General features: G+C 42.2%; 1 protein-coding gene across 4 annotated transcripts in view; it reads left to right on the forward strand.

The window, feature by feature from the left end:
• HHLA2 (HERV-H LTR-associating 2) overlaps positions 1–13,654 on the forward strand; it is a 40,973-nt gene that overhangs the window by 12,137 nt on the left and 15,182 nt on the right. For 2 of the 4 annotated variants that reach the window (XM_040336641.1, XM_040336640.1), the window contains one exon: positions 7,314–7,411. In XM_040336641.1, the coding sequence (XP_040192575.1) occupies positions 7,360–7,411 (52 nt within the window). In that variant the 5' untranslated portion in view covers positions 7,314–7,359. Of the gene's footprint in view, positions 1–573; positions 1,179–6,224; positions 6,672–7,313; positions 7,412–13,654 lie in introns of those variants that run through there. The other 2 variants (XM_040336644.1, XM_040336643.1) reach the window with 2 other exon arrangements.

The following is a 13,654-nucleotide window of genomic DNA, read 5'->3' on the forward strand; positions in this document are numbered from 1 at the left end:
GAGGGGGCGGCAAACAGTAACACCATCCCCTCACTCCCCCCCACCAGTCGGTCAGGTCTGGGGCACTTACCCCATCTATGGTGGGCAGCGCTTCTCCTGGGCTTCACCAGTGGCTTCCCCTGCTCGGCAGAGGCTGTAGATTCCCTTTCCCCTGCTCTCCACAAGCATTGTGGCGGCTTCCGTTTCTTCCCTCCTCGACGGCCAATTGAGTCTCTTCTTTTTTCGGCCAATCAGTTGACCGATTGGCCAAATTGAGGATCAGTGTTTCAATAGCGAATATTCATTCGCTGTTGTAACACCTGGGTGGGCATGCTCTGCGCCACAAGCCCACCCTATTTTGAAACCTATTAGAGGCTCTGGCTCTAATCAGGTGCTTAAAAAAAAGACACCCCCGCCACTGTAATTCATGCGCCCGGTGTCTTGAAAGGGGCCGGACACATGAATAGGGGGTGGCGGCTGTGGATAGAGGGGGCTGTGCCCCTAATGGACAGGACTCCACTGTATTCTATAACTTGTTGCCTAAAATTTCACTGCTGAAAATGCAAGTTGCCTGGCTGTCATGTGACTCTCAAGGCTGCAATAATGTGGTAAGCTTGAAATAAATATGCAGCAAGTGATAATTTTTTGTTTGGGGGTAACAGTTGCTGTAAATGTTGAAGCCAAGTCAACCAGCATGTTGAGAAGGAGAGGAGAGAGGTCAGTAATGTCTCCAAATGGCTTCCATATTTCTCTTGTGACAGGCTTTTGTGCATCTATACATTTATTTTTCCTTTGTCCGTTACAATAAATTGATACTTTTATTTTTTGAGTTTTATTTTGTCTCCCTATAGTTCTTTAATAATATAGTGTGCCAGATTTGTACAGAAACACTTGTGTATAAATATATATCACCTATATCTTATTTAATGCAAGGCATATTCTGGTCGTCTTTACGTTGGGGAATAATGCACTGCTGCCACAGTGATTTTACAGAGCACAGAGTAATTCCTGTGGAATTTTTAGAGAGCCGTACACACTGTGACACATCTGACTGAACTGTGATTTATCAAAGTCCAAAGATCTTTAAGTCAAGCAAACATGTAAAACTTTTGACAACTAGGAGAGCATAAAAAGGTTGGGATGGTGCTACGATTTAAGGATGCAATCGCTCTGTTTTATAGCTTCAAACCCTAAACAGCGTAAATATTTCCTTTTATTGTTTCTTTACCAATGCTTGAGTGAAAGCCGATTGTTATGTTAAAAGTTATTGTAATTAGAGGGACGGTACAATCTTTTATATTTTTATTATTTACAAGTAAAAGAGCTTAACTTTAGGAAATAAGTTGATCAAAATGTGTTATAATTGTTTCTTCTGTGTATAGTCTGTAATTAAATATGCACATCAGGTCATCCATATTTGCTCACCATAAACACAGGCTCTGCTTTGTACAGTAATTGTGTTGTAGTTACATAGTTAACAGTAGTAGTTGGTAGGGTTGAATAAACACACCAGTCCATTTAGTTAAACCTGTCTTTGTGTGTGCACACATCACTACCATTTTTCACAGAAACACAAGTTTTTTGGTTTTATCTACACTCCCTATTGACACCACCATCCTTGCCAGCATGTGTAGCCCTTTATGCAGTTTAACAACTTGAAGGGGTTGTAAAGGTAATTTTTGTCCCTAAATCGCTTCCTTTTCCTTAGTGCAGTCCTCCTTCACTTACCTCATCCTTCGATTTTGCTTTTAAATGCCCTTCTTTCTTCTGAGAAATCCTCACTTCCTGTTCTTCTGTCTGTAAATACACACAGTAATGCAAGGCTTCCTCCCTGGTATAGATAAAGCCTCTTGAGGGGGGAGGGGGCGGCGAGCAGGCAAGTCAGGACACTCTCTCTACTTTGCAGATAGAGAAAGGAGCTGTGTGTTAGTGGGCGTCCTAAACAAAAAACACTTTTTTTGCTTAAAAAAAATAAGACAACAGTGAAGTTAGCCAATTTTTTTTATTGAAAGATAATGTTACGCCAAGTAAATTGATACCCAACAGGTCACGCTCATGGAATGGCGACAAACTTTTACCCTTAAAAATCTCCATAGACAAGGTTTAACATTTTCCACAGGTTGCATGTTTAAAGTTAGAGAAGGTCTAATGCTAGAATTATTGCTCTCGCTCTAACAATCGTGGCAATATCTCACATGTGCAGTTTAAACACTGTTTTCATATGCGGGCGTGACTTAAAGCGGGAGTTCACCCTAAAAACATTAAACATTTAACATTAGATTCATGCTCATTTTGTCAAGGGGAATCGGGTAGTTTTTTTAAAACGAAGCAGTACTTACCGTTTTAGAGAGCGATCTTCTCCGCCGCTTCCGGGTATGGTCTTCGGGACTGGGCGTTCCTATTTGATTGACAGTCTTCCAACAGGCTTCCGAGGGTCGCATCTATCGCGTCACGAGTAGCCGAAAGAAGCGGCTCTATACGGCGCCTACGCACCGGCGTTCGGCTACTTTCGGAAAATCGGGACGTGATGGATGCGACCGTCGGAAGCCTGTCGGAAGACTGTCAATCAAATAGGAACGCCCAGTCCCACAGCCCATACCCGGAAGCGGCGGAGAAGATGTATCTCTAAAACGGTAAGTACGGCTTCGATTTTAAAAATACTACCCGATTCCCCTTGACAAAATGAGCATGAATCTAATGTTAAAAATTTTCATCTCCGGGTGAACCTCCACTTTAAGTATGCATTCACTTCTGCACGCTAGCTCGGCGGGATGTGGTACTTTTTTTTTTTTACACTGTCCTTTTAAAAAAAAAAATGGGGTTACTTTTATTACTATTACAAGGAATGTAAACATCCCTTGTAATAGAAAAAAAGCATGACAGGACCTCTTAAATGTGAGATCTGGTCAAAAAGACCTCAGATCTAACATTTACACTAAAGTGCAATAAAAAAAATTAAATGTCATTTTACATTTTTTTTTGCAAACAAATATTTTTACCCTTTAAGACCACTGGGCAGAAGTGAGGGTTGATATTGCTTCCGCCATCCAATAGTGTGGAGCAGAGTTGGAGCCATCTTTACCTCACTCAGCTCCATGCCTGTCAGGGAACAGGACCCAATCGTCTCCGCCGCTACCAATGGCTCCGGTAAGCGGCGGAGATGACCGGAATGCGGCGGGAGGTGGTAGGGCCCCCTCTCCCACCCCCTTTTTGTAAACGTATTATGCGATGAGTCTTCCCTATTTTTAAACCCCACACATACACAGAGTGGAGAGCATCAAGCGAGTCCAGGCTGAGAAGGACTGGGAAGCTATTAGTTAGGAGGTTGCTGGAGTGATCCATCGAGGAGGTTGGGTTACATACAGAAGGAAACCACATATCTGTTCACCTCATGCGATAAATGATCTCTTATAACTTGGAGATCATTGGGATCTGGTAAGCGGCCAGTGCCGCCCCCTCTCTCCTGCACCCACTCACTCACTCAACAATACATAGATTCATGCATTGCATGAATCTATGTATTGTCGTCGCTGCTTCCCACTATTCAGGTGGCCGGCCCCCTGTTGAGCACCAGCCATCTGAATAACAGCGGTGGGTGGGTTTTGGAAGTGTCTATCAGAACCAGCGACTCTGATAGGCTTCCCGATTACAGCCTGTGTGCTCTAATCGGCTTCCAAATGGTTACCCAGAGGGCGCACAGGGATTTGCGTTCCCTGGTTAACACTGACAGCTTCTCGGCCAATCAAGTTCACCGGATCTGGTTACCGGTCACCTAATTGACTGAAGTGACATTGATGGTGGGAGAAAACATTGGAGGGAGCGTGGAGGAGGATGGCTGGCCAGAGAAAGGTAAGTGCCGGGCGGGGGGGGGGGGCAAACTGGCGATATTTTCGGGCAATCTAGCGGCATTTTACGGGGCAAACTGCCGGCAATTGATGGGCACAGTTGCGACAATTGATGGGCACAGTGGCGACAATTGATGGCTTCCTGTGTGATTCAGTCTGGAGAAACAGCTGAAGGTTTTCTCTCTTCCTGCAAGACAGAAGCACCCCTCCCTGAGCTGAGTGATCTTTTACCAGGGTTGGCAGGCTGATGCACACGCTTCTTTGACCTTCTTAAAACCAAGGTCCACCTTGTTCGGTAAGAGTCAGTAATTTCACATCTTTTGGCTGAGAATAAGATTCAAGCTTCTTCAGATTATGTACAGAGTATTGAAGCGATCGGTGAACTGATCCCTGGAAGTGTCCTGCTGTTAACGTTTTCCTAATACTGTTGGGACTTTACACTATATATTGTTTGCACTACCTCTGGGTAGTTAACACTTGGTTCACTCAACTACACTGTGTTTCCTATAATATTTGTGTGCATTAATAATTTGTTTGTGTGCATTGATACACTGGATTTTTTTCACTAAAGTGAAAATATTTTTTTACATATTTATATGCACTAGTTTTTTATTTTTTTATTTTTTCTGCATCTATTGCAATTTTACATTTTGGGTTGCTTATTTTCTGTTTGTATGAAAATATTCTTTCACTGGAGGTGGTTCACTTGATATTATTATAGAAAGATTTGAACATGGATTGAAATGAAAACAGCAGGATGCCTTTTATGTATATTTTTTTATATATAAAAAATATATAATTTTGTTTGATAAACTTTTATTTTTTGATGAATAATATTTTTTTTATGAATAATTTTCTGATGAACTTGGTTTCATATCATGTTATTATGTTTGTTTAATCACATGGTGGTAATTGTTGTGCCTGTTCACAATACTTCACTTTATTGATTCATACGAGATAGCGCATATCTTTTATATTTTGAGCACCGTATCTTCACCTCCTTATATTCAAGGAGTAGTAAAAGTGCAGCAGTCTTGCCTATATTTAGCGCAAGTAATTGTCACAGATACCGAACACTGGTATCCTGTGAAACAGGCAAAACTGGAAATGTGTGGACTTGCACAGAGAACACCAGGCACAAATATGATATATATATATATATATATATATATATACTGCGGCAGGTTGACAAGTGCAGGCACAATCATGCACATATATGTCTTGTGTCTTCGTCAGGTTTAGGAGCACGCTGTACCCCAACACCCCCCCCCTTCCACCGCGGATCTCGGTACTCGATCACATGATCACAATGTCAACAAAGCTGTTATGATTGAATTCATTCGGCTGTGTTGCCAATGCTGTGATTGGCCCACGGCTATCACATGGTACCGGGGTGAATCAAAGCACCCTGTACACTGTGATAGTCAATCACAGATCACTAGTGATCACAGCTGTCATGAATGACTAACCCAAAAAAGTTGCTGTTACAATGACCTTCATTGTAACAACAAACAAAATGTAAAAAATAAAAAAAAATCACCCCTGATCACCTCCCCCAGAGTAGTACAGTGTTACTATGATGACAGGATGGAAAACAAATTAACCGGTTCACGACCAGCTCACGCAGATATAGTGCGGCAGAATGGCTCTCTTTTTTTGGCCATCAGAGGGTGCGGGCAAGCCCGCTGCACGGTGGGGAACCCAATGCGTGTGTCCCGATCGCTGCTTTTTTTTTACCAAAAATATGTAGAAGAATACACATCAACCGAAACTGATGAAGAAATTTGTTTAAAAAAAATTAAACATTGGGGACATTTATTATAGCAAAATATAAAAAATTTGGGGGCACTGATGTTGTACGCAAAGCCCTGGTTTGCAGTCTCCACTCAAATTTATCCCAAAAGTGTTCTATCGGGTTGAGGTCAGGACTCTGTGAAGGTCAGTCAAGTTCCCCCACCCCAAACTCGCTCATCCCTGTCTTTATGGCCCTTGCTTTGTGCATTGGTCCAAATTATTTGGTGGAGGGGGGAATATGGTGTGGAGTTGTTTTTCAGGGGTTGGGTTTGGCCCCTTAGTTCCAGTGAAGGGAACTCTGAAGGCATCAGCATACCAAGACAATTGCCCAATTTCATGCTCCCAACTTTGTGGGAACAGTTTGGGGGTGGCCCCTTCCGGTACCAACATGACTGCACACCAGTGCACAAAGCAAGGTCCATAAAGACATGGATGAGCGAGTTTGGGGTGGAGGAACTTGACTGGCCTGCACAGTGGTGATCAAATACCACTAAAAGAAAGCTCTATTTTTGGGTACAGTGTAGCATGACCGCACAATTGTCATTCAAAGTGCGACAGAGGTAAAAGCGGAAAATTGTCCTGGGCGGGAAGGAGCGAAAGTGCCTGGTATTGAAGTGGTTAATGGCCCTTACAAGCCTCTAAAATAACCCATTCCGTTAAAACCTCAGACGATGCACTATTTGATGCGAAAACGCGTCGGGGGACTCCACCACTGCCACTTTGTACATTTGAAAGCGCTGATCACCCTTTATAATGCAAGTGTTTTTTACCTACATTACTACATTTTACCTACATTAAATATTGGTACCTTTCAGTATTACGCTATGTGCCTTTCTCTTATTCTCTTACATCTCTACATATTGGTTTAAATGTTGGCCCATATTGGGTACCCCTGGAAGCGAACTTTTTCCTGATTCGATCCCTGGCTTCCTCTCAGATTGACGTGCAAGATGTCTCCGTGAGAATTGCAGCCGATGATCCAGGCCTGAGAGTGGTTTATACCCTGCTTTACTGACCCTCTGGGCATATGTCCATTAGGGTACAGTATCTCTGGTAAGCCTTCCTTTCAATGATCGGTGGTGGATTTCTTTACTGCACTTCATTCCGAGGCATTGGGACTATTATCACCAATTTTCATCACATTGGACATTTTTTTCACATATATTTATTGTTTGTTTTGCATTCTGTTAAAACAGGAATGAAAGGCAAAATGTTTGTGTGTGTCAGCAGTACAAGGTTTTTCCCAGTGATTAGCTGTGCAGGGGGAGTGTCAGCAAATGTCTTTGAAGGACAGGCTTCTAGCACAGCCAGAAAACTGACCATGCTGGGAAAAGTGGGCTTTCATGCCTAGTGTGGTCAGTTTTTAATGGGAAAGCAGGGGGACTGGCAGGATCACTACGTATTTCATGCAAAGGAAGCAATACAAAGAGAACAGGATACTGTCTAACATACGTACATGGTACAATGGACACATATCAGGAATATGAAATGTTGGGGTAACATATTCTTTAATGCATTTACAGAAATGTGAGAGAGCAAGTATAGAAATGTGCAAACCGCATAAAAAATAACTTGGAATAAAGTAAACACGGCAATGTAACAGTAACTTAAAACTTGCTCACTGACATAAATTTTAATTTTGCTTTAAATTCTATTTGCTCTTTGTAGCTTCATATTATTTTGGTTTTCTTTTAGGTCAATCTTTTTGTTATGAATAAATGGAGGTGTGGCCTCACCTACAATGAAACTTTTAATATTGCTTCAAATTTTCAGGCTTTTCTTATTTGTTCATGGTGAGTATGATTAAATATAAACCTTTTTTTTTATGATGGTATAAAAAAAAAGTGTGCTCAAAGCATCATTACATCATTACTACGAAGAAGTCTTGGGTGACCACATTCTTCTCAGTATGGTTTCCCTAAGGTTGGCACACAAAAAAAAGAAGCTGAAAATGTGAAGGTACACTGTGCTGACAATTCAGGGGGTTAAAGAAGCAAAGGACAATTTATCTGAATCCTTTTCAAGAAGATTGCTGAGGGATGGCACCAGCTTCTCAGAGCGTAAATAGTAGCAACTGTCCAAGGTTTTTGTCCAATTGTTCCTCCACCTGATGAGCAAGGAACTATGATGCCCCATACACACGACCGATTTTCTCGTCGGAAAAAGTCAGATGAGAGCTTTTGGCCGGGAATCCCGACCGTGTGTATGCTCCATCTGACTTTTTCCTACAGGAAAACTGGCAGTAAAAAAAAGAGAGCAGGATCTCTTTTTTCCCGTTGGGAAAAATCCTAGCGGGAAAACCGGTCTGTGTGCAATTTCAACGCGCAGAAAAACGTGCATGCTCAGAATCAAGTCGACGCATGCTCGGAAGCATTGAACTTAATTTTTCTCGGCTCGTCGTAGTGTTGTACGTCACCGCGTTTTGTGACTGTCAAGCTTGAGTGGAAATCCTGTCGGGAAAACCATTGTTTTAGTTCTGAGATTTGTCCCTCCTTTAACCTATGATTGGACAGTAAAATGGGAAGACGCAGACTTCTGAGTTTGTTCCTGTCAAATTTTTTTTTTTTTTTTGTGAGCTGGAGCTCAAAAACGCAGCGGTAGCGTTTTTGAGCGGTTTCGCGCGTTTTTGAGCGTTTTTTAATGTCTGGCGTTTTTACAGCTCTATTGCTGCAGCCACCGAACGCCCTGGTCCCGCGTTTTTTTTACAGCTCAAAAACGCCTATGCCATTTGCAGCTCAAAAACGCCTATGTGTATGCCATAGAATAACATGGACAGGCGTTTTTAAGCTGTAAAAAACGCTCAGAAAAGTGGCTGTAAAAACGCCAGTGGAAATGAAGCCTTATAGTTGCCTGAAGTTTTAGAACACAGAGGAGCCTAAAGTAGAACTAAAAAGCAAAACTTTTTTCTCCATTTTAGATAGAGAAAGGGAGGACCATATCCCCTGTCAGGTTTTTTTCCCTGCCATCTGTGCCCCATTGCAGAGATTTTCCATCACTCGGCAGGAAAAGAAACAGCATTTTTCCAGACGGGATTGCTCTCAAGCCTGCCTTGCATACACAGCTCACGCCAAATACCGCCCGTCCAAAGCGCGGTAACGTACACCACGTACAACGGGACTATAAAGGGGAAGTTCCGTTCAAACCATTCAGCCCTTTGGGCTGCTTTTGCTGATCCTCGTGTTAGTAAAAGTTTGGTGAGAGACGATTTGAGCTTTTCAGTTTTCGTGCTTTTCAGTCCGTTACAGCGTGACAAATGTGCTATCTCCATTACGAACGCTAGTTTTACCAGAACGAGCGCTCCCGCTCGCTCTGCATACACACGACCTGTTTTCCTGACGGGAAAAAGTCCACCGGGTATCCCGGCGGGAAAAAAGAAAACATGTTCTCTTTTTTCCCAACGGGATTCCAGGCGGTTTTCCTGTCAGGAAAACTGCGATGGAGCATACACACGGCCGGTTTTCCCGGCCAAAAGCTGTCATGGCAGTTTTCCCGACGGGAAAAACGGTTGTGTGTACGAGGCATTAGTGAAAGGAAATCCCTGCAAATTAAGGGAATTCCTTATCTAGTGTCCCCATTGGAAGATTTTCCCTATATTACTTTTCTGGGGACAACACAACATTTGGGATTTTCTTTTACTTTTGCTTTCAATGATAACGGTAAACAATACAAATAGAGAGGGTGAATCTCCTTCCGCATGCGTTCTAATCCCTCTCCACTCACTGCCTTTAAATGTACAGGCACTCCGAGGTGCAGCTGGGTGTGGACAGTAGGCTCTGCTTGCTACATTGCAATGTTATGCTAAGGTTTTGTTTTACTGCTTCTATGTATAATGCAATCCTCTGCATCAGCGGACTCATATCAAACAGTGTATTACTTGTGTGGCTGTTAGCTTATCTCAACATTTGCTGAAAGAGAAGATAACAGCTGAGATTTAACCTTTAGACTTGACTTTTTGTGGTGCATGAAAAATTAAGCACTAGTCACATTTGAAAGGTTGACAGAGTTTATTTAAAGTGGTTGTAAACCTCAGACATGAAATATGAACAAAGTATATCCCTCTATAGTGTCTCATTTAAGAGCCCTAAGTGTTATCTGTGTCTGCTGCCTCCTTCCTCTGCTATCAGCATGAGTCTCTCCTTACAAGTTTTCCTGACACCAAGAGAAAAATGATAACGGGGAGGGCCCTCTAGAAGATTAGCAGCCTCGACCCTATTCCAGAGTGTTCTGTGTGTAGGGGAGTGTGACCCTTCCCTCCAATCAGCTCTGAGAGCTTTCCTTACAGAGTGTAACATCAGCTCTCCGCCCCCTTTTTCCTGAACTCTTATACCTCGTTCACACAATCTGAATTTTCGATGGAAAATGTATGACGGAATTTTTTCATGGAATATTCCGACCGTGTGTATACCCCATTGGACTCCGACGGAGTTAGAAAGAGAATATGTTCTCTTTTTTTCCGATGGAAAATATTTCTATCGGAAATTCCGTTCGTCTGTATGGAACTCCGACGGAGAAAAAAAACATGCATGCTTGGAAACAATTCGACGCATGCTCGGAAGCATTGAACTTAATTTTTCTAGGCTTGTCGTAGTGTTGTACGTCACCGCGTTTTTGACGGTTGGAATTTGGTGTGTCCGTGTGTATGCAAGATAGCTTGAATGGAATACGGAGTTTTATCCGACGGAAACTCTGATCGTGTGTACAGGGCATTAGACAAGCAATAAAATTCAGCACTTTGAACAGATGTGGAGAAAAAAGGGCTGCAGATGGACAGGTACAACTTATGACAGTCAGACAAGCTTCATAAATTCTGGCCTTTTAATGGCTGTAGAGAAGAGAAAAAAAGGTACAATTTATGTAGGAGGATTTGTTTCATCTCTGCGTATCACCTGAGGATAGTTACTTCATGGGGCATATATAAGGGTATGCTTATTTTTGCATCGTTACATGGATCAAGTTTGGACTAATATAAGTATGTATGTGCCATACCTGTGGGATCCCCATGGATGCTGTAAGTCACTGTAAATAGGCACCCCTAAAGCATTAGAAACTCCAGACAGCCTCACTCCAGTTGACACCTTTTTGTACAAAAATCTTATAGGGAGAAATGCTGTTTGTGTTTCACGCTCTACTAGCAATTAAGCATAACACAGCGATTGCCGCTGGCCTCCAGATCCTGTCCTGTGTGCTTAATGAACACAAGAGGTCCCGGGCACCATTCACGAAAAATACTTTGTTTTCTCTCAATTAATGCAAAGTGTTCTCTGATTAGTCAAGTCGGAGAAGTGGTTAAAAGAAATTGGGATAAAGATAAGGACTTTGTAGGCACACGCATATATTTAATTAAAAAAAAATTCATTGGATAAAGTTAAAACCATTGTATACAAAACACATTAAAAACCATAAAACACCTCTAATACATATACCACATATAACGAGCGCAAAGATTTGAAGCACGTAGAATTATATAAATCCAATGGTTGGATACGTGGAGAGGTTGAGTCGTATTCGGAGTTCGCTCAAAGAGAATCGCTCTACATGTTGCGTGCGATGATGCGCTTCTTCAGGAGATTGTGTATATAGTTGAAAAGTTTATTTAAAAAAAAAAAAAAATGTAGAGATGGAGAAGTGGGCTGGTGATGAACTGATCTCCGCTTCATCCAAGCAGGGAACACTTTGCATTCATTAGGAGAATGCAAAATGACCTCTGATTGGCACCCATGCTGAGCAAATGACCGAAATCGTGTGTTCACTAAGTTGCAGGGAAAGCACTCTGCACGGGACCTGCAAGCCAGTGACAATTACTGTAAGTGCTGCCTACTGCAGTGATCTACAGCTTCCATGGTTATCGGTAAGGTATAGCACATGGACCAATTTAACTATGCAAAAATAGCTATAGCCAGAATTAGATTTTAAGCCAGATTGGCACGCTGTATATTTCAGAAAGTAAAGCAGTTGTAGTACATGATTGAATGAGCCATTAGACTTCCTTTGGTGTGCAAGCCTGCTCTCAACTCTTTCAGGCACTTCTCCTGCAGATATTCACCGCCGATGCTCCAATCTAGATTAACTCCTCCTAGATATATCATCCAGTCGGGCAGTGCAGACTTCTCTGGCCCCAAATTCAGGCCTTCTTTCTCCAAGCATGTGCTCCCCACAAGCAGCAGGTCTGTGAGGTTAGGCTGGCTATACACAATTAAAATTTCTTGCTGAACTGCCTAAGATTCGAACCGTTAATGGGCAGGTTGAATGTACCAAGTTGATCAATCGATCAACTTGGATACAACCAGCCTGCCAAATTAACTTCTGATTATTGCAAGCAGCTGCTATAGCCGCTAACGATAATCACTGTTTTCCCCAATGGGAAGCAGGATATTTATATCCTTACCCAGCATGCACCACTGACAATAAACCTCCAAGTGGTTGGTCAGGGAGATATACATATTCATTACTCAGGCTACTTGGCTCCTCAACAGCAGGCAAAAGCAAACAATAATACTCAGCTTTGGGGCAGAAAGTAGAACTATCAATTTCGGCCTTGACTGACTACAGCTTAGCAGCAATTAGAGTGGGACACTCCTGCTTAGGGCAGAGACTATCTCTATATATATTATACACTGCTCAAAAAAATAAAGGAACACTTTGAAAACATTTTAGATCTCAACGGGCAAAAATCTCATGCTGGATATCTATACTGATATGGACTGGGTAATGTGTTAGGAATGAAAGGATGGCACATCATTTGATGGAAATGAAAATTATCCACCTACAGAGGGCTGAATTCAAAGACACCACGAAAATCAAAGGCAAAAATGTATGCAGCAAGCTAGTCCATTTTGCTGAAATTTCATTGCAACAACTCAAAATGGCAAATAATATGGTGTAAATTATTGCGCTGCTAAGTATGCATGTATCAAGCTGCTATACACAGCTACTGAAAAACAAGAAGCAAAAAACAAAATGTGGACAAAAAAGTGTAGCGCTCTTATACAAGAAAAGGTATGACAATAAAATCAAAACCATGCGTGGTCAATATGCAACAATGTGAAATGCACATGTATATGAAGACACAAATGTCATAACCATACATATAAATGTCCAAAATGAACCGAGTGATGAGTGAATAACACAAAGTTCAAAATTGAAGAGTGAGATAAAATCTTCCAAAGATAAATGAGTGAATATAAGTGAATTTCCAAATGAAGAAATATCCCGTCACCAGTGTGAATGCAGGCTTACCGAAACGTGTGGACTCTGCGAAATGTATATTTCCAGAGTCGATCAGGATTGGTATGAACTGGAAACCACGGTGTGGAGTTGCTTCAGGAAGGGGTCAGCGAATGATCTTAATACAATAACCTAGGGAGAACTGGAAGGTCTCTCGCTCAGGGAATGCAGGAGATGGTCATCCGTGTTTAAAGGTCACATGTAAACGTGGAAAAGAAAAGAGGGGACGCCATAGTGTAATACCGTCAGAAAATCAATTTAAGTTTAATTAAAGGTTGCACTTACATGTCAGATGAGAATAAAGCGCACTTCAATATAATGATGGCAACATTGGAGTCATCCCTGACGCGTTTCGTGTAAATACACGTTGTCAAAAGGGTATCCCTCTCATGTGGCCAACAGACAAATTTATAGTGAGCCCCCAAAAACATACAACTCACCATCTGGGAGGAGTCACTCAGAACTGGAACACTTCCGGGTGAAAATCGGATCTGAACAGAATGTGAGCTTAGAATGACATTCTGAACGTGCAATTAGCACTTAGGTAGCGAAAAAACAACAATAAAAGAAAAGTATCAGAACGTATGTGATGAAGAAGCGCTTAGAACAAGCGCTTCCTGGATGTGGCAAGATGGCGGCGGGGCGTGCGCTCCAAGCCTCGTCTTGACACAGTGTTCTGATAGGATGTTAGAAACGAGGAGGCGCTCCGAACGGGCGCTTCCTGGTTACAGCAAAATAGCGCCGGAGCGTGCGCTCCAAGCCTCGTTCTGACTGCGTGTTCTGAACAGGATGTTCCGCAGCACATAACGGCA

This window comes from Rana temporaria, chromosome 2 (assembly GCF_905171775.1).
Source record: "Rana temporaria chromosome 2, aRanTem1.1, whole genome shotgun sequence".
Classification (NCBI taxonomy): Eukaryota; Metazoa; Chordata; class Amphibia; order Anura; family Ranidae; genus Rana; species Rana temporaria.